Source organism: Bactrocera oleae, chromosome X (genome assembly GCF_042242935.1).
Source record: "Bactrocera oleae isolate idBacOlea1 chromosome X, idBacOlea1, whole genome shotgun sequence".
NCBI lineage: Eukaryota > Metazoa > Arthropoda > Insecta > Diptera > Tephritidae > Bactrocera > Bactrocera oleae.
The window spans coordinates 33,606,326-33,630,870 of record NC_091541.1 but is presented as its reverse complement, the minus strand read 5'-3'; the positions used below and the strand labels follow the sequence as shown (position 1 = coordinate 33,630,870).

General features: G+C 32.8%; 2 protein-coding genes and 3 long non-coding RNA genes across 14 annotated transcripts in view; 2 read left to right on the top strand and 3 right to left on the bottom strand.

The window, feature by feature from the left end:
* Positions 1 to 4,918: 4,918 nt before the first annotated feature.
* LOC118683599 (uncharacterized) lies at positions 4,919 to 8,397 on the bottom strand. The gene is made up of 3 exons (XR_004979424.2): positions 7,527 to 8,397; positions 6,991 to 7,428; positions 4,919 to 5,609 (listed from the first exon to the last, which is right to left on the bottom strand). It is a non-coding gene; the product is annotated as an uncharacterized lncRNA (long non-coding RNA).
* A 1,178-nt stretch (positions 8,398 to 9,575) lies between these two features.
* On the bottom strand, positions 9,576 to 11,192 carry LOC106621196 (aminomethyltransferase, mitochondrial). Its single transcript, XM_014239939.3, has 3 exons — positions 10,622 to 11,192; positions 10,024 to 10,438; positions 9,576 to 9,959 (listed from the first exon to the last, which is right to left on the bottom strand). The coding sequence occupies exons 1-3, from the start codon at positions 11,093 to 11,095 to the stop codon at positions 9,592 to 9,594; spliced, it is 1,257 nt and encodes a 418-aa protein (XP_014095414.1). The 5' UTR covers positions 11,096 to 11,192; the 3' UTR covers positions 9,576 to 9,591.
* A 104-nt stretch (positions 11,193 to 11,296) lies between these two features.
* LOC138858015 (uncharacterized) lies at positions 11,297 to 13,117 on the top strand. Its single transcript, XR_011397288.1, has 2 exons — positions 11,297 to 12,215; positions 12,494 to 13,117. It is a non-coding gene; the product is annotated as an uncharacterized lncRNA (long non-coding RNA).
* Positions 13,118 to 14,263: 1,146 nt separating this feature from the next.
* The window catches only part of LOC106621201 (interaptin), a 113,028-nt gene continuing 102,746 nt past the window's right edge, over positions 14,264 to 24,545 (bottom strand). For 9 of the 10 annotated variants that reach the window (XM_070112449.1, XM_070112455.1, XM_070112456.1 and 6 more), the window contains 2 exons: positions 17,013 to 17,714; positions 14,264 to 15,302 (listed from right to left, as the gene is read on the bottom strand). In XM_070112449.1, coding sequence (XP_069968550.1) covers positions 14,620 to 15,302; positions 17,013 to 17,714 — 1,385 coding nt within the window. In that variant the 3' untranslated portion in view covers positions 14,264 to 14,619. The remainder of the gene's footprint in view (positions 15,303 to 17,012; positions 17,715 to 24,545) is intronic. The other variant, XM_070112458.1, reaches the window with a different exon arrangement.
* Positions 17,702 to 23,214, top strand: LOC138858014 (uncharacterized). The gene is made up of 2 exons (XR_011397287.1): positions 17,702 to 22,519; positions 22,625 to 23,214. It is a non-coding gene; the product is annotated as an uncharacterized lncRNA (long non-coding RNA).

Below are 24,545 nucleotides of genomic sequence, written 5' to 3'. Positions count from 1 at the left end.
TTATCAGTGCTTTGCAGAAAACGAGAGAATAACCGGTTACCTGATGTAATAATTACAAACCGGTTTTTATATAGCCTGATTTTGTATAATGGTATACAAAAAATTTAACCCAAAAAGATTGTCAAATCAAGAAGTTTCTAATATGCGGCCAGTCTTCTCCAATTTAAACATAATACAAATGCGAAGCTGTCTATCATTATGTGTGTGAACTTAAAATACCAATTTTTAGCTGAATTCAAATTAGAAATCATATAAATAGACAGATGTAATTTTTCCAAAACATATCTTATGAATTCGGTGAAATACTAAAATAAAATCATTCACATTTTGTCATATATGACACTCAAAAAAAGTGGCAACACTTCAAGCTCTTAAGCTGTAATTTTTTAGCTGTGTACATTTGTGTTTTTATTTTAAAAAATTCTTGAAGTTTAACTGATTTTTATTACCGTGTTAATACAAATTTTTAGTGATTAAACTCTCAGTTTCATGATAAGTAGTAAATGTTTTGGTTTGTGCGGTATTAAAAAGTATTAAAAAGTTTAAACTTTCCAATTTATGGTGCCGAGTCAGCCTTTCTTTCATTTTGTTTTATTTTATTATATTTTCTCACTTTGTTTATCTTATTTACTTCTTTATTCACAGCTGTGTTGCGTTTAGCTTTTTATTTGTTACAGTGCTTCTAAAACTGCTCGCTATATTGCTTCTTCAAATTGTCAAATCTTTTAAGTGCCTGAATGATTCTCACGAATCCTCTAAACCTGCTCCTAAGCGTAAACGTCCTTCCGATGAAGTAACACTTAGTTCTTCTGTTCAGAAAAGAACGTCTCCTCCCAATGACCTAATAAATCTCTCTTCTCCTTGCCCTCAAGGTGATAAGCCGTCAACTTCCAAAGGGCTCAATTCCCCAAAAGCTCTATCTAATAGTAATAAGTGTCTCACAATTCCAGAGGCTCCCCCTATTAACTTAGTAGCATCAGTTTATAATTTGATAGTTATTCCACCTAAAAAGTCTATATTTATTTTGAGACTTGTCAAAGATACCTTGGTGGAGGACATTAAATCTTACATTTCGTCACGTTTAAAAATCGATGACATCAATATACGTAAATTTAACTTCAATTATGATAGAAGTATATCATCGTTTAAAATAGACGTATCTCTTGAAACATTCAAAAAGATCTTAGATAGTTCATTCTGGCCACCTGGGACTTTTGTACGCGAATTTAAACCTAAACTTAGAAGTCAAACTGAGGAAAACATTGTTAAATTACCAAAAGCAACCACCGATATAAAAAACTGATTGGTAGAAATTCGCTAAGCATTCATGCATTGGATTTACAGAAACTTGGTTAAAACCTCACATTTTTGATAATGAGATTTTAAACAGCGAATTTCAAATGTTTAGATGTGATCGACTGAACAGAATCGGTGGAGGTGTTCTATTTGCCGTGCATTCCTCTATCCCATCTGAAAATATTCTTGTTCCAGGGACCGACTTATTTTAATTTAAATGTATTAGAGTATACGTTAATAGTTGCTTTATTTATTTAACCCTATCTTATATACCACCCCATTCGGACTTATCTGTATACATGCAGCATGCTTCTTTAATAAATAGTGCTACCTCGATGGCAAATAATGCAGATTCAATAATTGTATTAGGTGATTTCAATTTACCGTGTGCTTCGTGGAAACCTTTCGATGAATATATCGTGCCGATTTGCAATCGGTCATGTTTTAATGAGTTTTTCGAAAAAATGTCCGAGTTGGGTCTGAACCAAATTAATTTGATTCCGAATAAATTTGGTAAATGCTTAGATTTAGTATACGTTGATACCTCTGCAAAGTGTTCCGTTATTCAGAGTAATCCTCTTGTTCTACCAGAGGACTCATATCATCCTGCTTTGGAAATATCTGTCGAAATCTCAGGCATTGTACGGGATAATAATCATCAAACTTCGTGCTTCTGTACTCGGTTTAACTTTGCAAAAGCTAATTTAAAAAAATTAAATACAGAACTTTCTACAATAACAAGGCCTAATTATAATGGTGACATTGAATTGAGTGTCTCTCATTTTAATAACATTATTATGAAATTATTTGAAAAGTATGTTCCAATAGTAATTGTTAATAAAAGCAAAAGTATAAGTCCGTGGTTTTCGAAATAGTTATATAAATTGAAAAACAGAAAAACTCGAGCCTTTAAACATTTAAAAAAAACCGGTTCACTTGTCGACTGTTCTAAATATTCGCTATTGCGTTGACAATATTTTGACCTAAACAAAAAATGTTATAATAATTACTTAAATAAAGTAAAAAAAATATTGTAAGTAATCCAAAATCGTTTTATGATTTCGTCAACTCCAAACGCAGGATTTCCAAATTTCCGTCCGCAATGAAATACAAATCTATCATTTCAAGTGACAATGATATTATATCCAATATGTTTGCAGAATTTTTCAAGTCAAACTACTGTAATAATTCTTCCAAAACTTTTTCTTATCAGCAAGTGCTGTGTTCGAATACTTTAATTAACGCTCCAGTTATTTCTGAAGAAGACGTCCTTTTTAATTTAAATAAGTTAAAACCATCTTTTAGTTATGGCCCAGACATGATACCCTCATGCTTCCTAAAAAATAGTGCCAAATATATTTACTTGCCTTTGACAAGGATATTTAATTCCTCTCTTAAACACGGCATATTTCCTTCAATATGGAAACAGTCATTTATAATCCCTTTGCATAAAAGTGGATTTAGATCCAACATTGAAAACTATAGAGGTATCGCAAAACTATCAGTTATACCTAAACTTTTTGAAGCTATCATCACTGACCATATAACCTTTTCGATTTCTCCGTTAATTTCCTCATCTCAGCATGGATTTCGTAAAGGGAACTAGACTATAACAAACTTACTTGAATTTGTAAACCATGTATCATTGGGTTTTAGGGAACATAAGCTTACGGATGTTATATACACAGACTTTAGCAAAGCTTTCGATAAAGTAAATATCTCGATTCTCATACATAAACTTGATCTGCTGGGCTTTCAGCCAAGATTCCTTCAATGGGTATCTTCCTATCTTTATAATAGAACACAACGAGTGATATTTGAGAATACACCTTCAGATACAATTAATGTTTCTTCTGGTGTTCCGCAAGGTAGTCATCTTGGCCCGATTCTGTTGTTGTTTATTAACGATATCTCTTCAGTAATAGAATTCTCAAAAATTTTATTCTACGCTGACGATGTAAAGCTTTTTAAATCATACACTTTAACTGAGGAAAGGTGTCTGTTGCAAACAGACTTAAACAATTTGGTTGCATGGTGTGATAGAAATGATTTGCCATTGAATCTCAATAAATGTAAGACGATGTGCTTTTCCCGTAGATCTGTGCACCCCTCTTCTTATGTAATAAAACACCATATTCTAGAACAAGTTTTTAACTATGTTGGTTTGGGAGTTAATATGGACCCTAAGCTTAATTTCAGTCTTCATATTGATACCATGCTCTTGAAAGCAAAAGCTGTCCTCAGTTTTGTTAAACGTTGGTCTAAAGAATTTAGAGATCCGTATATTACTAAAACACTTTATACAACTTTGGTTAGACCTATATTGGAATATGGCTCTGTGGTATGGAACCCTAGCTACCAAATCCATTCTGACAAGTTAGAGTCGGTTCAAAAACAATTTTTACTTTTCGCCTTAGCGCATTTCCGATGGGATGCTAGGGTAAGTCTACCTCCATACACTAGTCGTTTAAAACTTATTAATCTACCTACACTTTCTAGTCGTAGGGAAATGTTTGGCATAACATTCTTAGTGAAACTTTTGAATGGAACTGTTTGCAGTTCTTTTCTCCTGTCTGAAATTAAATTTAATATCCCGGTTCGCCTTTCGAGGCAGTTTAGACCTTTACTGCTAAAATCCTGTAGATCAAATTTTGAACTAAACGAGCCATTCCGCCGTATATGTCATGATTTTAATTCTCATTCCAGCACATTTGACTTATTTGACTCACTTTTCTAAATTAAAAAGACTTTATTGTTTTCTCTTAATAAATGAAAATGTAACAATTTATTATATTGTAACTTTAGATCTTAGCTGTTGAAATTTTTGTGTCTGTAGCTGAGCAGTTTTAGATCTTAACACTTAAAAAACTCTCTTGCCTTTTCTGACTCGGCTAATTCCGCAAGTATGCGGATTGCGCCCCTCGCGTTGGTTGGGCGGGAGGAGGGTAATCGTTGGGTTATTATTATATGGTTATATCCTGTATTTCAGCTATCATTGGTTAGCCCTACTACGTATATAAGGCAAATTGTCGGCATCTTTAACGATATTTAGTATTGCACATGGCTACTGATCTCAGCATAGATAACAATTCGTGATTATTTTACGTTTTTGAGAAGCACTTATTAAAGTAATTGTGAACATTGCTCGAAAATTCGTAAAATGAAACAGAAAGAAGTAGAAAACAAATTCGTTCATTGTAATATAAAATCGTTAGGTTTGGTAAATAGTGTATTAAATTGCACGTTTGTCGTAAAATTATTAGGACTTTCAAGTCGTACTAAATGCTTCAGCTGCTCAGTACTATTGCTTTGTAAAAGATGACATTTTTTTTTTTAACTGATGACACAATTATTACAAATATTCTATTGGAAACGTTGTCTCTAACGCCAAATACAATGGGTTTGTTAATTTGATCCAATCTGTAAAACATACATAAGTACATATAAGAAGCGTCCATCAAGAAAGGCTTTATGTTAAAAGTATTATCACAAAACTGAAACACGGTGGGTAGTTTCAATTGCCGCAGCAAGAAAATATTACATAATTTGAAAGATATTTTTAAGTTTTGGGAAATAAAATAATAATAATATGTTATCGTTTCAAATTATAAGACTAGACTGATATGAATATAAATCATAGACAGTTTATTTTCTTAAATTTCACTAGTAGTATATGTATATAGAAATAATAATTTGTTATTCTACTATATGTAACTGTAACTTTTGACATATATATATATTTAAATTTGTGTTTGAGGTCTTATATTATGTAATATATATACATATATATTTAATATATATACATATATTGTCATTATGTATGTGTGGGAATTTATGATAAAATTATTTGCGAAATGGCGTCGAGCCGGCATGCTATGCTAATAGTAAGTATTAAAAAATATCGTCACCTAAAATGCGAAATAACGTAACATTTTGTTTGTTAAGTTTACAGGAATAGGAAACACGATATAAAATATAAACTGGAACTTTGTTTATACCTTAGATACATCTGGTAGCTGAAGCTTGAACTTTTTTAATATTATATGAAATATGATGTGAATCGTACTCAGTACAACACGTTATCGAATGTAGGTGACGATATATATACCTACTGTTTTTCAATTTTACTGTGTTGTGTTAATTCTTGTTTTGAATTTTGCTTTGCTGAATTGCAATTTTCACAGCAAACCAAAGAACGGAAACTGTATACTCCTCAAGAGCTAGGTTAGCTTTTGACATTTACACAAGTGAATACAGATATGCATTCACGAATGAACGGATTTAAATGAACCACTGCAAGCACAACAAAGAAGCTATAAAAAAAGAAACGGATGAATGAAAATATAATGTTATTAAGTAGTAAAAATTAATTTATTACTATTATTATTTATTCTACTTAAATAGGATTATAAAGAAAGGCTACTTTTAATAAAAAAAAAATAGAACAAAAATGCAAAAGTTCGCTTAATATAGTGGAAAGCAAACTATCAAACTAAACTGAAAGGTAAAGTAAGTAAAAATAATATTATATATACTTAAAGAGTTGATTAGCAGATCATAAAGTATGTATGTACAATACATATATACATATACTTTGGTAGAAAAGTTGCACAAACATTTCCATTGACCAAGGATTGGATATGCTACAAATCTCAATAGAAGAGAATGATCCGATATAGAAGCTTTTCAAACATCGGTTTATAATGGGAATATTTTAAAGCTTACGTACAACTCTCATCAGATTAAGGGATGGTGAAAGGGTGACATTAAAAGAAGAAAAAGCTCTAGCTCTAGAGAGGACTCTAGGTTTTTTTTACAATTAACAGTAAGATATAGTTTAAAAAACAAAATTAGGTTACACAAATTTTAAATCAATGAATAGACTGACCTCTAAAACAAGCATTTCATTAAAAATAAATTTAAAGTTTTAGAAGCTTGGACTTGAATTTCACACATAAGCACAGGCACAATTTCATCGATATCCTTAGATGTAATTATCGATTAATTAAAATTTGAATATTGTAACGGATTTCTCGATAAATCGTCTAACTATAACTCACTCTTGAGCTCGATCATTTGATTGTTAAATTAAAGTCCCAATTTAATGCTATACTCTTGATTTCCAATTCCAAACACTTATTGCTCGCTATTCGAACTTACAACTTATAGCTTAATTGCTCTTTACACGGCAACAGTCTAATTAGAACTGTGTCTGCTGCACAATACGGCCGCTCTTATACAGTAAATTTTTAAAAAAAGTTCGCTACTAGAACATTCTGACAACTACGAATTCGCTGTCTAGTTGCTTCTGGCAGTTTATCGTCAATTCTGATTTGTTCTGGTACTCGTGTTTGCCACAATATGAAGATATAAATATATACATACATTTGTTGCCAAACTCCTCCGAAACGGCTGTACCGATTTTGATGAAATTTGATGTGCATATCGGGTAGGTCTGAGAATCGGCTAGCATCTATTTTTTATACCCCTAAATGTTAAGGGTGGTCCAACCCAAATTTTATTATATTTTCCGCCATATAATTTTTTTCTTTAATTTTCTATCGCCACCAAACCTTACAGGATCGCTCGCTGGCCTACCTGAAGCTTCTCCGATCATTGAAATCGGTTCAGCCCGATTCGGAGTTTATAAGGAGCATACGAACAAACTTTCTCTTATTGACAAAACAACTTTACCGTTCGAACAGCACATTCCAGGGGACTCTTTCGCGAACTTCAAAGCACCACAATATGAACAAACTTTGTTCATTGCACCGATCACTAGCTCCTTGTGATTTCTGTAGTCGTCATCCTTACTGTAGTTGAACGCCGCAAGTTTTAAATCTATTCTTTTTCGTGATTGAGCCATTCGGGTTCATCAAGTATTTGCGTACGTTTTCGAATTGTCTCGGTAGCTCGTGATGAAGTTTCTTTATCACAATTTTGTTCACGCTCTTCTTCAGTTTCCATATTACTTCTTGTAGATATTCTGTTACGATTTTTCTCAAGGCGTAACTCACGTTCCTTAGCTGTTTCATTTGCCCATTTTTCCTTAACTTTCTTTGATTTGGAGGTTTTTTTTTTTTTACCAATACTTTCTTTTTTTGGTGCCATTTTTTATTCATTACAATGATTCTGTGAAGATACATGGTGAAGCAAAATACAATTTTCCGTTGTAATAACCAATTTAAAACGCATCAGTAAACGAATACATTCGTGACGCTACAACTTACCTCAAATTCTTAAAAATCCTTAATTATTTACTTTAATATACTTTATTATACTCCATTCTATTTCAATATGCTTCGTGATGAAATATACAATACATATATCCACAACGCATGTGTCAACACAAATTTGGGTTATAAAACAATAAAATATCATCATAGTAAATAAAAACTGTATTTGGCAGTTCAAACAGAAAAGTGCTCCGATCGTCACCAAACTTTACAGGATTACTCGTCAGGCCAATCTTAAGATTTCCTGAGAGTTTCATTCAAATCAGTCTAAGTGAATTTAGAATTGAAAGTACTATTGTACCAAATGGGCCGGTTTATCAGCTACAATGAAGCTTCCTGGGGTACCTTCGGTTTCCAAACAAATAAACAGGATCTATCTATTTAGTTCTGTATCTCGAAAACGGTCAGCGCGTATTTTTCACAAACGAAATCGTGCTATAATATTTGGGTCGTGTATATACAGTCAATCCATAGTAGACTGAGTGCTTTTATCTGCGACTGTTGTTGGATAATGTCACCAGACCATTGTAATTTCAATATATGCGTAAAAAAATGGACAACTGCGATTGCTAGAATATGTTTGCTACAGCTGCATTAAATTGCACAGGAACACAAATTTGTTTACTATTTAGTACTGATAACATGTTTCCTGATCCGAGCACAAATGCTGTGGGATAATTATAAAGATTTGTTGACAGAGAAATAATGACATGATACGAAACTCTTTGATTCGAGAGAGAGCTGTCAAAACCCACATTTTTTAAAACATTTGTCAATAATGCCACTGTTGAAAGAAAATGGATTGGATACTTTAAAAATAACTTTTGGGCATTTTGCATTTCGATATTATTTTTATGTGCTCGGTTCCCCAGTAGGCCTATATCACGCATATTCATCCCTAAATACGTGTATTCATATTATAAAATTTTTAAAACATCATATAACATAAAAAAATTATATAAAAATAAAAAAAAAACATCACATTGAAACAATACAGGTCAAAATAAAATATCAGGGTTTTATGATTACCGTTTTAAATTAAATAACCAAAAAAACTTTAGTTGCACGTTATTCAAAAGTATTTAGGTCCTTCCTTGAAATTTCGTTTCGCACTGCTTTTGTTAGCTATTTTTAGCGACTTCATTTCTGACATCCCGCTATTTCTGATATCAGCTGTTCAAAATTCCCTAATCTTCATAATCAGGGAAAGAGAATGACAGAAAAAATTGGGAAAATGAGAGAGTCTCGCATCAGTTCATCCTTGACCAGAGTGTATCTGATTTAATCAACACAGATGCAAGTATAAATCCTGAAGCGCAGTATGATGCTGTCGAATTGGTAGCGACTGTTACTCGCAATGTTCCACAACTAAATGATAAACAGAAATTTACTTATGACCGCGTACTGTTTGGCGGCACTCTATTATTTCTTTCTGGTGATTTCAAACACGTTCAACGTACGCTGATGATATCAACGCTTGCTTAAAACTACCGCGACTGTGGCGTAATGTTGAAAAAGTACAACTGCAAAAGTTCTTCTTCTGGTGCTGGCGTTTCCGCCGAGCACCTCAGCTTTACCTACGTTTTCATTCGTCTGGCTTCTGCTGACTGGCTTACCATCCCTAGCCGGTAACCGCGCTATTAAAAGTTCTTTTTTTTTGTGCCTTTCGTGGAGGACGACTCCGTGGTATCGGGCCGTGACCTACCTGGGGCACTATCCGATTTCGAAGTCGGTTCCGATATATTATCACCTGTTTCTGTTTCTTATTTTTGATTATCTTTAGAGGGAGTCCTCCGAACCTACACCTACCACTTCCTTGATTGTGGCAATCATGTATGACAATTTACTTAGATATGTAAAATCAACCAAAATTTTAAAACAACAGCTTAACAAACAAACAACAGCAATGTATACTTAAATATTAATACTACATATTTTCGCAAGTGGACACATAAACCATGAACGAAGTTCTACAAATATTATATTCAAGCAACCATTCCGTCTGGCTTAGTAAATTATTCGTACAAATAAAATTTCATAAAATTTGTCTCGGATATTTTCAAATTGATTTTTTCGGTTTATTGAAGTAATGGAGTTTCACAAAGGGCATGTCTGTAATAATAGCATCATAAAAATTATCTCGAATTTTAAGATGCACCATTTTATTTGGTATATTTGAATGTTCCTCTAAAATATAGCCCATCGCGATATTTTTCCCAAGGCATGGACTTATACCACCACTTGTTATAAATCCAACTTCTCTATCTTTATAATAGATTTTTATGCCAGCGCGTGCTGGAGGAGTTTTTTTTTTTCCACACATAATTAAACCAATCCGACGACGACTAATTTCTCCTGCTAGCTTATTTAATTGTGACAAAATCCGGTTGCTACCAGGAAAGTCCCTTTCATTACGCCGGCGTCGTGCTGTGTATATAACAATGAAGGCGAATAAAGTTCACAAGCTTAGAATTTAAAAGAATTAACTAACCAATTAACCAAGCTAAGCCTGCTTCTACTGGTGTAGTATCATCGGTGATATCGCTGCCATACAGACATAGACCAGATTCCAATCTTAGCGTGTCCCTTGCACCCAGGCCAGCCATTTTTAAATGTTCATTTGTTTCTAACAACGCTTCGGTTAAGTATTCAACATGAGTCGAAGAAACGGACACTTCTATACCATCTTCCCCAGTATAACCACAACGTGATATACGACACTTTGGAATTCCAGCTACTTCACTAACAGTCGTGTGCAAAAAATATAACTGGTCCAATATTTTTGGTTTCGGAAGAAGTTTTTTCAAACTTCTGACGCTTTTTGGTCCTTGTAAAGCAATGAGGGATTGATCGCTTGTAGACAAAAATTCGATGTCAACGTTTTTTCCCTCTGCTTTAAACCGATCCTAAAATATACAAATGTTTACGTGAATTCTATCAGAAATCTCTGACATTAATTGAGATTTTTTACGATATAAATAGGGCTATAAAATTATGTAGGGGCAAGATATGGATCCAGGAGACGAACAAGATTTTAACCTTGCATTCTGGAGTGATTATATATGACAATTAGCAATATTTTTATTTACCTTGGCTTCTAGCATTATTTCCATATCTTGAGATTTCATTGCAGCATTCGAGACAATATACAGTTGTTCGTCATCAATTTTGGACACAATTAAGTCATCTAATATTCCTCCATTATCATTTGTGAATATTGTTAAGGAGCTTGTGCCAAAAGTCATTCCCTTAATATCAGCAGTGCATAGAGATTCTATACATGGTATGGCATCTTTTCCACGTACATATGTTTGTAACATATGCGAAACGTCAAATATGGAAGCATGATGGCGTGTGTGCAAATGAGATGAAACTATACTCTGATCCACATACTGTACTGGAAGAATATATCCTCCAAAATGCACCATTTTTCCTCCATGTTTCTTATGAAAATCATATAGAGCTGTGTGTTGGGCTTTAATTAAGTTATTTGCACTGCAATATTTCTGAAAACTCTTTGGTAAAGCATAAGAAATACCATTAAATTTGTTCACTTTAAACATTGCTTATGATGTTTCGGTATTAACTAAAATGGCGGGATGAAGTCTAGATGAGACAAGTATATTTTTAATCTATGTATAAATAAACGAACTCGCTATTTTTATAAAGTACTGATAATAAAGTGCTGATAACGAATAATTGCTTTATAGTCAATTCTTCTTATGTACAAAACTCTAAAGCTGACCTATTCAGAGTAATAATGCATCAATAGTCTATCTGACACATACATATGTATGAATGTATACTCAGATGTTTTATACTATCGCAACATAAGCAGAAGTGCTAAGGTTGGGAGCAAAGGAATTTTAGAAACTCTCGTAATTTAATAGAATTGAACGTTCTGGAACTATTTGGAGATATCTGCACTTCATTATTAATAAACAAGTAAAAAAGCGCTCAGTTTAGGTGAAGTCGAACAATAGATGCTCTCACAATTTGTAAAAAATAAAAGGGTGTGAATTTTATCTTGGTGTGCAAAACTTTATTACACACGTGCTACTAGTCAATATATGTATGTACATATATACAATATACAACAATACAGTATATATTTTATTCGTTATTAGTATAATAGTTTTGTTCACCTTAAGACTAACCCCTAAAACTTATCGAGATAGATGTAGAGTTATATATATGTAAAAGGTCAGGATGGCGAAACAAGGTTACTCTCTGTGTGTTCGTCCGTGCAAGCTGGAACTTGAGAAAAAACTACACATGTTCCTTGGCATCATGGAAAGTTCGGTATTGTAGACGGGCGGAATCAGATTACTGCCACGCCCAAAAAATTCAGTTAACTGAAAGTTTATAAAAGCCCATAACTAAGCCGCAAATTAAGACAGTTAAGATAGTTTTGATGATTAATTTGTACAGCGAAATGCATGAGGGAGGGCATCTGTGGTTTGAAAACTTTTAAAAAGTGGGCTTGGCTTCACCCACTACTAAGTGGCAGGAAGAGAAGGTTTAAATTATCCTGAAACCGAGAAAAGACAATTACTCCTTGCCAAAATATTATATGTACATATGTACCTATATCAATCAATCTAACATCTTTCCTACTACAAACTCATTAAAAACCAAATTCCACCTATTCGCCTGGCCTACATGCAGCAAGTTATATCAAAGGTAAGTCATTTGATACCGCTCTATACGAAGTAGTCGGGGAAATTGAAGGATCTTCAGACAAATTTCAAATAGTCCCCTAGCGACCTTTATTGACTTGACATCGTCGACCGAATCAGAACCTAAGCCTATTTAAGTCATATGCTAAGCAATATACAACTCATATACAATAAGGAAGGTATCAAAATCGCTCATCAGATCACTTGTTACACTCCGGATGCGGTGTCTTATACCCCTTACTTTATTATCTTCTTAAACGAATTAATATTTCTACTCGTCAGGGAGAAATTCAAAGTATTTTGCTGTGCGGAGAGGAGAGAGGAAATTGATATCTCCGCTAAGTGGGCGGAAGGACACAGGACGAAACGAAGCTGTAGAGAACGCATTTAATGCAGGGCTTTCAAAGCGTTTTGATTTTGGAACTCCTGCATTGCTTGGTGGAAAGCCCTAATGAAAAAGTAAAACGTTAAGCCTCTGGGATAGGGCACAATAGACCTTAGGTCGCGGTGCATACCTTAAAATTAATTAATCTATTCTAAGCTTCTGGGATAGGCGCAGCGGGAGCATTTGAAAAATATCTCAACAAAGGCTCTGGAGGCCATCCTCGATGTGAAGCCAATACATATCCAAAGGAAGTATAATTTAGTGCTTAGGGTCAACCAGCTCAAGGGTGCAGACCATTGGAGTCAAGCTCAGCGTCTCTGCGGGTTGACAATCGATCTAGTTACAGAGCTCGAACTAAATTGGTACACACTATCAAGGCAGGGCTCATATCTGAAGTACTTTCAGTTAGTGTTGATGAAGGGCAGACCAGAATTTTCCTATTTTTAAGATGGAGGGAAATAAGTAGGGCTGCAAATAATGCATTAATAAAATAATTAACTAAGAATTAATATTTGATTTAATATGGTCTTTTATTTATAATCCCAAATACAGTATTGAAAAATATAAAAAATATTTAATCCCACAAATAGTAAAAAAAAGTAAGCCCAAGTATAAAATTAAGAATTAAAAAAGAAATTGTTTTAGAATTAACATTTGTTTCGCGTTTGTGTATTTCGTGGTCTACTGTTTTAAACTAGAGCTCGTACAGAGCCATCATCTTTAATACTCTAAAGCAGTGGTCGGCAAATTTACAAATTCAAATTAAAAAATTAAATTTTAAATATTTAATCCCAAACATCTAATTTTATAAAAGTCTAATTTTTAATCCCAACATCGGAATTAAAACATATTGTAAAAGTTAAATTTTTAAACACAACATCATTGGAATAATAGTTGAAAATCTAATTTTTAATTCAAAATTTTTGAATTCAAAATTTTTGAATTCAAAATTTTTGAATTCAAAATTTTGCAACTCTGGAAATAAGTAACATTTTATGATTCGGTAGAATGCAGAGCATATGAGGAGGGTAGGTTCATTTCTGTGAGTGGGGTATTCCTCCAATTGCAATGGTGTGGTGCGTCACGAGGTTGTATAGTTGTTAAGGAATACTACACAGAAGTTATGCAACGTTTGCGTGAGCAATACGGCAGTCAAAATATGAAATTGAGGTATTAAAAAAGACACTGCCCATTTTTATAACCAATCCATTTCAAAGATAAATCAATAAATAAAGTTTTATTTAAAAACTCCGAAACAGCTAAGAAATATACAAAGGCTTCGACCCTTAAAAGTTTTTTATCTGACAAATTAAGTTCCGTTAACTGCGGCCTCTAAAATCTGGTGCATCAATAATTGTTTCATCAAATAAATTTAAGGAATGTACCGCAGACTTTCTTCTCTTCACCTCCCTCTTCATTTATCATTACCAACAGATATTAAGCATTTTCATGCTTTGTAATATAGTAGCCGGATAGACGCTGAATTTGAGTTCAATGAACTATCATAATTAATTTTCGCTTTCCTAGGAACCATTCACTCGTCAGAAGAATTGGTTTTTAAATTAGATCTACTAAAAATAATTATTTGAGGCTTCTTATTGTTACCGTTCGTATAAAACATTTACCACAGTTGCGTTGCAACTCATAAAGAAACAAAAATTAGAGTATTTTATGTTTTAATCAATGTTTATTCAAGTATAGGATAATTTAATCGAAGTTTAAAGAATCAGTGTTAATATGTTTTCACTGAGTTAATGATATTCAATTATAGCACGTTTATAGTAGTATAAGCTTATATAAATAGACAAACAAGATCGGATTATTATTACTTTGCTTCAGTAGGGTAAAAATAAGAAAAAAGCATACATATTTGCGCACATAAGCAAATAATATCATGTACTTGTGATGTAAAATAGGGTATAAAATGTCGAATCACCTATATAATTGAAAATAAGTATATACATTTCGTATGTTGATTTCTTTAAACGTGTTAGACATTCCACGATTTAGTGCATATATTTTTTTAAAAATCTGTATAAGGTAAGCTACTTTGCGCTGTTAAAGGCATCTGTTGGTAAATGCCGCAGCTTCTAATATTGGAGGCCTTAAAACTGTTATCACATGGTGATTTATAGGAACATATGCCACTTGACTTCCAACCACGCGCTGTATTATTATAATTTTGACCATGCAACAAAGCAGTGGGATTAATTCGTTTTGTGTAAACAGGAGAAGGAGTCCGAATATAATTTATATCGGTTTTTGGAAACTTAGAATGATATGGCGAAATTGTCAACTGCTCGACACTGGCTGATTTTTCTCCGAATGATGTCGGCGGAATATTTTGAATTTCGTCTACATAAGATTTCATAGATAGTCGACGAATTTGTGGGTTGTAGTCATTGTTTTGTGCTTGATCACCAACATTCTGGAACTTTGCGATTTTGTCATAAGGTAATGGTGATGGATTATAATTTATTTGTGACACAATCTGAGAAGTTTCTTGCTGCACTGGCCTACTGCCGTTTGGTTCACCGTAACTTCTGAATCCATCAGTATTTGGTTTTGTCAAAGGAAAGCTACTGATTCTGGGAAGCGTTGTTGATGCAAAACTCCGAGATGACTTAAAGTTCTCGGGTCCTTTAATGGTTACCACGGGTGATGGAGCATAACTTTCCAATGATATCTCCTTAGGTAGATATAGCTCTGTTAATAGTAAAAATAAATGAAAAATTAAATTTGAATTAGTTTTAATTATTAAAATGATTTTATACACGAAAGCATATAATTAGACTCGGCTGAATATTGTCCCAAACCAATTTTTGATAAACTTTTGGCGTAAGTAAAAAATAATTTTCTTCACTTTTCGAATTGAGGCTCTGAGTTCGAAATATAGATTTTCGATATTGAACTGATGTTGAAAAAGTATTTTTAATAGTTTTATATAAAGTACTGAAAAAGGTGAAATGACATACAAGGTGCATTCCAAAGTAAACAGGACTTAAAAAAAAAAAGACAGAACAAATGGTTTTATCGGCAAAATCAATTAATTTTATTCAAAATAGTCTCCTTCTGCTTTAATACAGCTTTTTGCACGGTCCAAAAGTATATCGAACGACTGTTTTAGCTCGCTGCCCGATATGGCCGCCAGTATGCCGGTGCATGCCTTTTGAATGGCCTCCACGTCTGCATAACGCTTCCTTTCATCGGCAAATGCATTTTTCCGAAAAGGTAGAAGACGCACAGTGCCATATCAGGTGAATACGGGGAGTGGTTGATTGTTTATATGTGATTTTTGGTCAAATAATCGGCCACAAGCGTCGATCGAGGAGACGGCGCATTATCGGTCAACAAACGTCGAATACGGCGCACCAAACGCTTCAAAACTCCAAGGTAGAATACCGCATTAACGTTTTGGCTGAGTGGAAAAAATTCTTTGTGGACAATACCGTTAGAATCATAAAAACAAATCAGCATTGTCTTCACTTTTGACTTCTCCAGGCGCGATTTTTTGGGTTTCGGCTCATTTCTCATTTATGTCCTCACGATCACTTTGAAAACGTTGAAGCCACTCGTGCACTCTGCTACGGGATAGACAACCATCGTCATAAACTTGTTTCATCAATTGAAACGTTTCGGTAAAAGTTTTACCAATTTTAAAACAAAATTTAATGTTGGCTCTTTGTTCGAAGCTCATTTTCGCACCGATGACAAAAACATACTGACACTTAAAACGCAATAACTCTACTTACAATAGATGAGATGTCATGAAGTTTTTACTGGAAGTCGATAAAGGATAGCAGATTCTAACGCACTAGTCGACATATAGATGGCGCCACTAGAGTTTACTTTGTTACTTTTTTACTGTTTACTTTGGAACGCACCTTGTAGTTCGCGTTTTGTTCTTATTTCAATCGCGTATATCTTATTCTAATAAACTTAAATATAAATGATAACAATTTTATATGTCAGAAAGACAAATTTATTATTAGAAATTATCTAAATTTATATTATAGTACTGGTATCGTTTTAAGAGTGATTAAGCTTGTTTTTTCTGTTATTATTATATTTACTTATGACACAGTCCCTTTGCAAAGTAGTTTGGTTCAATACAAAGAAAAAGATTCGTTGCCAGAGTTGTATCAATATTACCTATATTTGTAATGTTACATATCTATATATACGAGTACTTATTATTATAGAAACAAACATTTCAATAGGTAATCTAGCAGATGTTTGAATAGATTAGTGAAGTATTAGTTATGAAGCAAAAGAGTAAGTTGTTAAGCTATTTGATAAATATGTATGTAAAGGGTCTTTGTAGTAATGACACATTGTTATTTATTGAGGAGTTTCTGATTTACGATCGAGAAAACACATGAGTTACCGTTGTTCACATATTATTGATTAACTTGCCTTCAGTTTGATTTTGTAATTGATGAGTTTCGAATACGCTCAAAATATCGTCTACCTTTCGATTTTCTCTAAACAATGATGACGATAATGCTATTTCTAATGCATCATTTTCATGAATTTTATGGATATTCACTTGATTTGATTTTATTTGTTTAGCTTCGTTGTATACACGGTCCTCTTCCCTAACTAGCTGTTGCTCATAGTTAGATATTAGTTCACGAACAGCAATTTTGACGTATTCGTTTTCTTGGTTTTGTTTCTTTTTGAAGTGTTGATGTTCCAATGACGGTGATCGGTTCAATTGTCGTTGTTTTTCTAGCCGGTCTTTCTTTTGGCCATTCTGAACTTCTTTTTCTAGTCGTTTTGTATCCTTTTTCTTTTTTTCCATTAATTTACTGTTGTAGTTATTTAATCTTTCCAATCGCTCATTCACATTTACATACTCTGATTTGCTATTGATTTTGTCACTCTCAATCACTTTCTGTTCATTATGTAATTGCTGCAGTTGTCGTTTAATACCCACATCTTCTAAATCTAAGTTTATATCTCTTATTGGGCTTGGAGAACGCATAAATTTATCAAGAAATTCTAGCGACTTGGTTTTCTTACTTTCAGTTACAACTTCTACCTCATAGCTTACTAGTTGTGGGTATGTTATTTTATAAGTGCATTCATTGGGATCAATAACCTTCTGACCACGTTCTTTATTGTTATTAAAGTTTAACGTTGCACCGCGGTAAAAAAAAAATTATGCTTAATAACGAATTCTGATTCATACCCAATATTTATATAAAGTTTTACAAACATCACAAAATACATCACTGCCTTTAATTTATAAAAATTGAGAAAGTACCTACAAGTAATGTTCGTCTGTGCTCTTAGCCCTTCTGTACTTGATTTAAAACAAATAAAACACAATTTTTCGGTTATCATAAATCGTACTTCAGACTCTATAAAAGTTAGGAAAAAGACATTTCAACATAATAAAATCGATTTTATTCACTCTATGCAAGGTCACAGTTGAATACTTTTCTTATTTGCATATATTTCCATTCAATTCTAATCCCTCAAGAGTATAATAATTACGACATCCCACTATATTGTCTTAAAGTCATACTAAATGAATTATAGATCAAAATTTTTTATCTACCACGTCGGGCAGTTCTCTACCCAGCGATAAAATACTACCCAGCGATAAAATACATAATTTCATCATAAAACCTTCCATATATCCTTCAAGCTTGTGTAATAGAATTTGTTTAAAGTTACCCCTCTATTGTTCGGCTATTGTTGTAATAGAAAGTGAATTGTGTAGATGGCTTGTGTTAAGACGAACATCAAGGCTGAGTCAGAACGTGTAGAGAGTCCGGACGGACAAGTTGTGTGTCAATGACATATCTTAATAAATAAAAAACTTAATAATTTTATCTCTTGTGGTACCGTTTATTAATATAAATCCTTCAAACACAAGATGGCGCTGCGTCTAAAGAACGTTTAAGTGCAATTAGAGAATTTTGACAATTTTGTAAAGTATTGAAATTAACAAACTGTAAAAATGGTGAACGAAACAGAACCGTTAAAAACACCAAATTTCTCGGGATTAGCTCCCCCGGAAAGCTTGAATAATTTAACGGATGAAGAATTTAAACGGTGGAGAGTACGTTTTGAAATATTGTATATCGCACGACTTCAGAAGCCAAGAATTTGTCAAGCGAAGAGCAAGTCGCGCTTTTATTGCATGTAATTGGAAACTCTTGCATCGACATATACGAAACGCTCAACCTCACAGAGGAAACAAAAAAAGAGCTATGATGAGGTAATAAAGAAATTCACACATATTTAATACACGTAATCAACATGAAGAAGAAAAAATTGACGCATACTTAACGGAACTACGAAAACTAAGTTCGGAATGCAACTTTGGCGATTTGAAAGATAGAGTGATTCGTGATCGCATAGTAGCAAGAATACGTGATATAAAAGTAAAGGACAGATTATTAAGAGAAAGTGACTTTAATTTGGAAAAAACGATTCATATATGCAAAGCGGCCGAGTTAGCTGTGAGTCAGGTTAAGAAAATGGATGGCTCGTTGGAATCTGACATAAATACAGTACAAAGGAAAACAGGCACCAACAAAAAAAAGGCCCCAAAAGGCACGGAACAAGCTAAGCAGAAGCAACAACAGGTGGTTACAGAAAGAGATGGAAGATATTCAGCATCTGGCACCAAGGGTAATTGTAAATTTTGTGGTTATACACATGTATATGGAAAATGCCCGGCATATGGTAAAACACGCAATTCATGTCATGTTCATTTTAGTAAGGTATGTCATAGAAAAGGTAATAAAAGTAAAGAAGTGAGTTTTGTTGATACTTATGACAATGAGTACAGTGAATTATTTGTTGAGTTAATTCATGTTGATATGATTAATGCTAAAAAAGACTGGCTGCAAACAGTAGAGTTTGTCGATTATAATAATTTTCCGTGGTCTCGTTTTAAAATTGATACATGCGCACAATGTAATATAATCTCTACTGATATGTGTAGAAACCTTGGAATTACTGATATAAAAAATAATTTACGCTAATGTTAAAAGATTATTCAAGGCAAAAAAAATAATATTGGTAAGGTAGATTTGAAATGGAAAATGTATGGAATCACGAAAATGACTGAATTTCAAGTAGTTGAAGGCAACTATACGCCAATATTGGGTTTAGAAACTTCTGCAAATGAATTTAAATTGGAAAGATAAAAGAACATAAATATAATATTGAATTAAAAGAAGGCTCAGTAGGAAAAATAGAGCCATGTAGACATGTACCTTTTAAATTACGAGATAAGTTGAAGAAAGAAATTGATAAAATGGTCTTAATGGGAGTAATTCAAAAAGTAGAAGAGCCATATGGACTCTCATCAAGTCCAGAGGTGTTCCATAGAGTTTTTTTCTGAAATTTTTAAAGATATTGACAATGTTAAAATATATATAGATGATATATTGATACATGCCGAAACTGAAAGTGAATTATACATAACAACTGAGAAAGTGTTTAAAAAGGTCAGGGAGTTTGGAAGTTCAATTTAGAAAAAAAGTTGCTTAGAAGTTACAAAAGTTAAATATTTAGGTCATGGCTGTTCGGAAAAAGGTATTGAAATTGATGAAAATAGAATTGATTCAGTAGAAAATATGAGTGAACCAAAAAACAGAAAAGAATTACAAAGTTTTTTGGGTGTTATCAATTATGTTTCGAAAGTTTTGCCGAATACAGCTCAACTTACTTTTAATCTGAGAGCTTTAAATAAAAAAGGTGTTCCTTTTATATGGGGAAAAAATCAACAAGATGAATAAATTAAAATGCTTGTTATGTAAACCAATAACCTTAGCTTAATTTGATTTGAAAAAAGAGTGTACTCTAAGTGTGGATGCTTCTAGTGAGGGGCTAGGTTGTGTGTTACTGCAAGATAATAAACCTGTAGCTTATGGATCAAGAGCTCTTACCGAAAAAGAGAAGAGATATAGTCAGATCGAAAAAGAGTGTCTTGCAATTGTATATGGGTGTAAAAGGTTTGAGCAATTTTTGTTTGGTCGAAGATTTTAAGTACACATAAGCCTTTAGTACCGATTTTTGAAAAACCGCTAAATAAATGTCCCCCAAGATTACAGAGAATGTTAATTAGTTTACAAGTTTTTGATTTTAAATTTGAATATATAGCTGATCAATTGAGTAGAAATTTTCAAAAAATAACTGACAATAATAATCAAGAAATAGTTTCCGCTTATGTTGCTATGATAGAGGAAAATTTTAACATCACTGACAATCGATTGGAGGATATTAAAAATGAGACTGTAAAGGATAACGAACTACAAGAAGTATAAAGGTACATTCGCAATTGCTGGCCTAATAATAAAAGTGAAGTTTCTGAAAGTGCCAAGCCATACTTTACGTTGAATGATGAGTTTAGTGAAATAAATGGTATAATTTATAAAGGAAATTGTATTGTAGTTCCTTATTCTCGTAGAAAATTAATGTTGCAAAAAATTCAGTATGAGCATTTTGGAATAGAAAAATGTTAAAGGTTAGCAAGACAATTATTATATTGGCCTGGAATGTCTAAACAAATAAATGACTTAGTCGAAAAATGTGATTTATGTGATCGATATCAAAATGCAAACGCTAAAGAACCAATGACAAGTAAACAAGTTCCACAAAACCCGTGGGAAATTCTGCCGACTGATCTATTTTACTTATTAGGAAAGAATTATGTAATTGTTGTAGATACGTATAGCAAATATATTGAAGTTGAAAAGTAGAATGACATGCCAGCAAAAACTACAATTGAATCGTTAAAGAGTACTTTTGCCCGACACGGCATACCGAAAGTTTTGTATACTGAGTCGGGTCCACAATTTACAGCCTGTGAATTTAAAGATTTTATTAAAGAATGGGGATTTGAACATAAAATTACATCTCCAAAACATCGTCAAGCAAATGGTGTAGCTGAACGGCATATTCAAACGTTAAAACGAATTTTAAAGAAAATTATACAAGAAAATAAAGACAATTAGAGTTATTACAATTAAGGAATATGCCTGTAAATATTGATAATTTAACTTCATCTGAGTTATTATTTAATAGAAAAGTTAAACATCTTATACCTGATGGTAGACAAGAAGTCAAAATTAATAAAAATAAGTATTATAAAGGATTAATTGATCAGCAAATGAAACAAAATAGTTATTACGACAAAGGCTCTAAAAATCTCTAAAGATAAGGTGAAAGTACATGACGCTGATAGAAAAAGTGTCCCGCATTAAAGTGGCATAATAATTGGAACTAATTTGAATCCGAGATTATATAAAGTTAAATTAGAAGATGGACAAACTATAACGCGTAACAGTGAACAATTGTCTGTAGGTCATCACTTTGATGATAAATCGCGTAAAATAAAACCGACAATTCGATTAATGTTGATACTGATCGCGAGAATAATGATCACTTGGATTAGCCGCTGGTGCCGGCACCACTTCCTCAAAATAATAATAACAATATAGTTACTCGAACTGGAAGAATTATTAAAAAGCCTGAATATCTCAAAGATTACGTTTATACTATAAAAATCTAAGTGTTAAAACAAAGATCGAATTGTTAAAAAAGGAAAAGATGTGGTAATAGAAAGTGAGTTGTGTAGATGGCGCTCAACACGGCTTGTGTTAAGACGAACATCAAGGCTGAGTCAGAACGTGTAGAGAGTCCAGACGGACAAGTTGTTTGTAAATGACATATCTTAATAAATAAACGACTTAATAATTTTATCTCATGTGGTACCGTTTATTAGATCCTAGACCCGTAATACGCTGTATATCAAAGATTCTTAATAGAATAATAGAATAAGGATTATGTTGTCGGTCAATAAACATGGTTTTCTGTATGAACAGTCTTGATTTTGGACAAAATTTCAATAGAATCAGCGCACACAGTTTTACGGGAATCAGGGCCATGGATTGTTGGTAACTAAATCTTGAACTATGTTAGAACTTTCTTTATTAATCGTAAACTTTTTATCTCCGAAAATATTTAAAATTCGTATCTCTTGCGGAATGGAATTGTTTCAGTCATATTATTTATAAATGGATTTAATGAATTTAGCACTTTGTTATCCCAGTACCATATCATTGACGGTTTAATTTTGAGAGTGTATGCGTGTGGAGATCGACTCAACTGTCCCAGTGGTACGCTTTACTGATCCTTTACGTTTTCCAGTTCAAGTGTAGTTATGACCATCACTGGTTTCCTTTAAATCGTTTTTATGTGAAAATAGTGTGCAAAATAGTTTCTAAAGCTTCTGTTTCAATTAACAACATATATAAATAACTGTATTTTTAATTATGAGTTAATTGTTCACTGATATATCAAAGAAATTGCATATATATTTAAATGTTCTAGAAAGAAAAAATCTAATTACTACTCAATATCAAAGGACATATATATTCGTTGACTTTGGCTTCATACATACATGCGTACATTTTCCGCGCACGTCCTGCTCCAATGTATAAATCTACAAGTAACCAATACACACGCAAAAATGTCCCACGTGGTACGGGTTGCCTACTTATATTCTACTGCTAAAGTCGCACTTGGTACGAACCCCAACCAATATTATACTACTAAAACGTCCAAATGACACAAATCTGCTATAGTGTGTTGCCGTGTTATGTTTTAAAATTTAAAACTTTAAGAATGTTTTTATTACATAATCAAATATTTTTCGGTTGTTTTAATTCCTAAAGATTAAATTTACATAGTATTATTTAAATTATTATTTATTGTATTGAAATATTATTAAATGTTTCCAATTTAACAAATATATTATTGTTTAACGGTGATTTAGAATATTTTGTAAATATTATTTATTACTTAGTAGATTGTTTTGATTATTGTTATTGTTCCTGAATTGAACCTCATTTTTTATATATATTTATGTTTTTTTTTTAAATTATACAAGTAGATTGTTTTCACTTATATTTGTTCTTGAATACAATTCAATTGTACTGATTTTTATATATTTATTTTCGTTTTTGTTCTAATCAAATAATTAATATTCATGAACCTGATTCATGTACCTGATTTTATGTATATATCTTTTCGAGTTATAATTGTTATGAAAAGTAGATTGTTTTAGAACTGTATATATTATATGGGTGAATATAGACCTCCTGGGGAACCGAACACCCAAAAATTATCGGTAACGCACCTATATTGCAACTTCAGAGGTTGTGAGGAAAAGCAATAAATAGATAATAATCTTTTGTTTCGGAAATATTCTTGAAATTTTTCATTAATATTCTCCATTACAAATACATGTTCACAAACAAGATTTTCATTTACATCTCTGAGTCAAAAAAAGGCAGATTCGATCAGGTGTTCACGGCTGTTTCACACGTATAGGAAAACAGCTGATTCTTTGGTTACTTGTAGGCTTACACAATGCTGCGTAGTCAGAAAGCAACTCGCACTGTCATCATTTCTACGGTATAATAACCAGAGATAACGAGATACCCAACTCGTCTCTCACTGGAAATGAAAGTGCAATTGATAAACGTCAAAACCTACTGAACTCAAGCAACTGTCAAAGTTCAGTAGGTCTGACGTTTAGCAATTGCACTTTCATTGGAATTTGGAATTTTTTTTGGATAGGTAAATGTAAAATTTTGGACCTTTCTACAATGCAAGTAATATTTTTATACTATTGCAACATGATGCTACAGAGTACAATGCCTACTTCCCATTCAATACATATTTCAACTCCATCTGATTCTTTAACTTTCCAGTATACAAATCGAGCACCAATGAATGAATCGGGAAAGAATCCTCTTTTGATAACAGTATGCCTGTATGTCGAAAATGGCTTGAATAGTATCAAATAATTTTCGTAGGCCCATATACAATACCTAATATAAAGATTTTCGAACTGCCATTTGGTTTTATATCGTATAGTATATCGGTCAATATGTAAGATTCTTATCAATATTATCT

What these genes read in the sequence shown, in the direction of transcription:
- LOC106621196 (XM_014239939.3), bottom strand. Translation starts at nt 11,095, where the DNA reads ATGTTTAAAGTGAACAAATTTAATGGTATTTCTTATGCTTTACCAAAG. An exon ending in AAATAATGCTAGAAGCCAAG is followed by an intron (nt 10,439 to 10,621) that starts GTAAATAAAAAT and finishes TGTATATTTTAG; the next exon opens with GATCGGTTTAAAGCAGAGGG. An exon ending in AGGCTTAGCTTGGTTAATTG is followed by an intron (nt 9,960 to 10,023) that starts GTTAGTTAATTC and finishes TTATATACACAG; the next exon opens with CACGACGCCGGCGTAATGAA.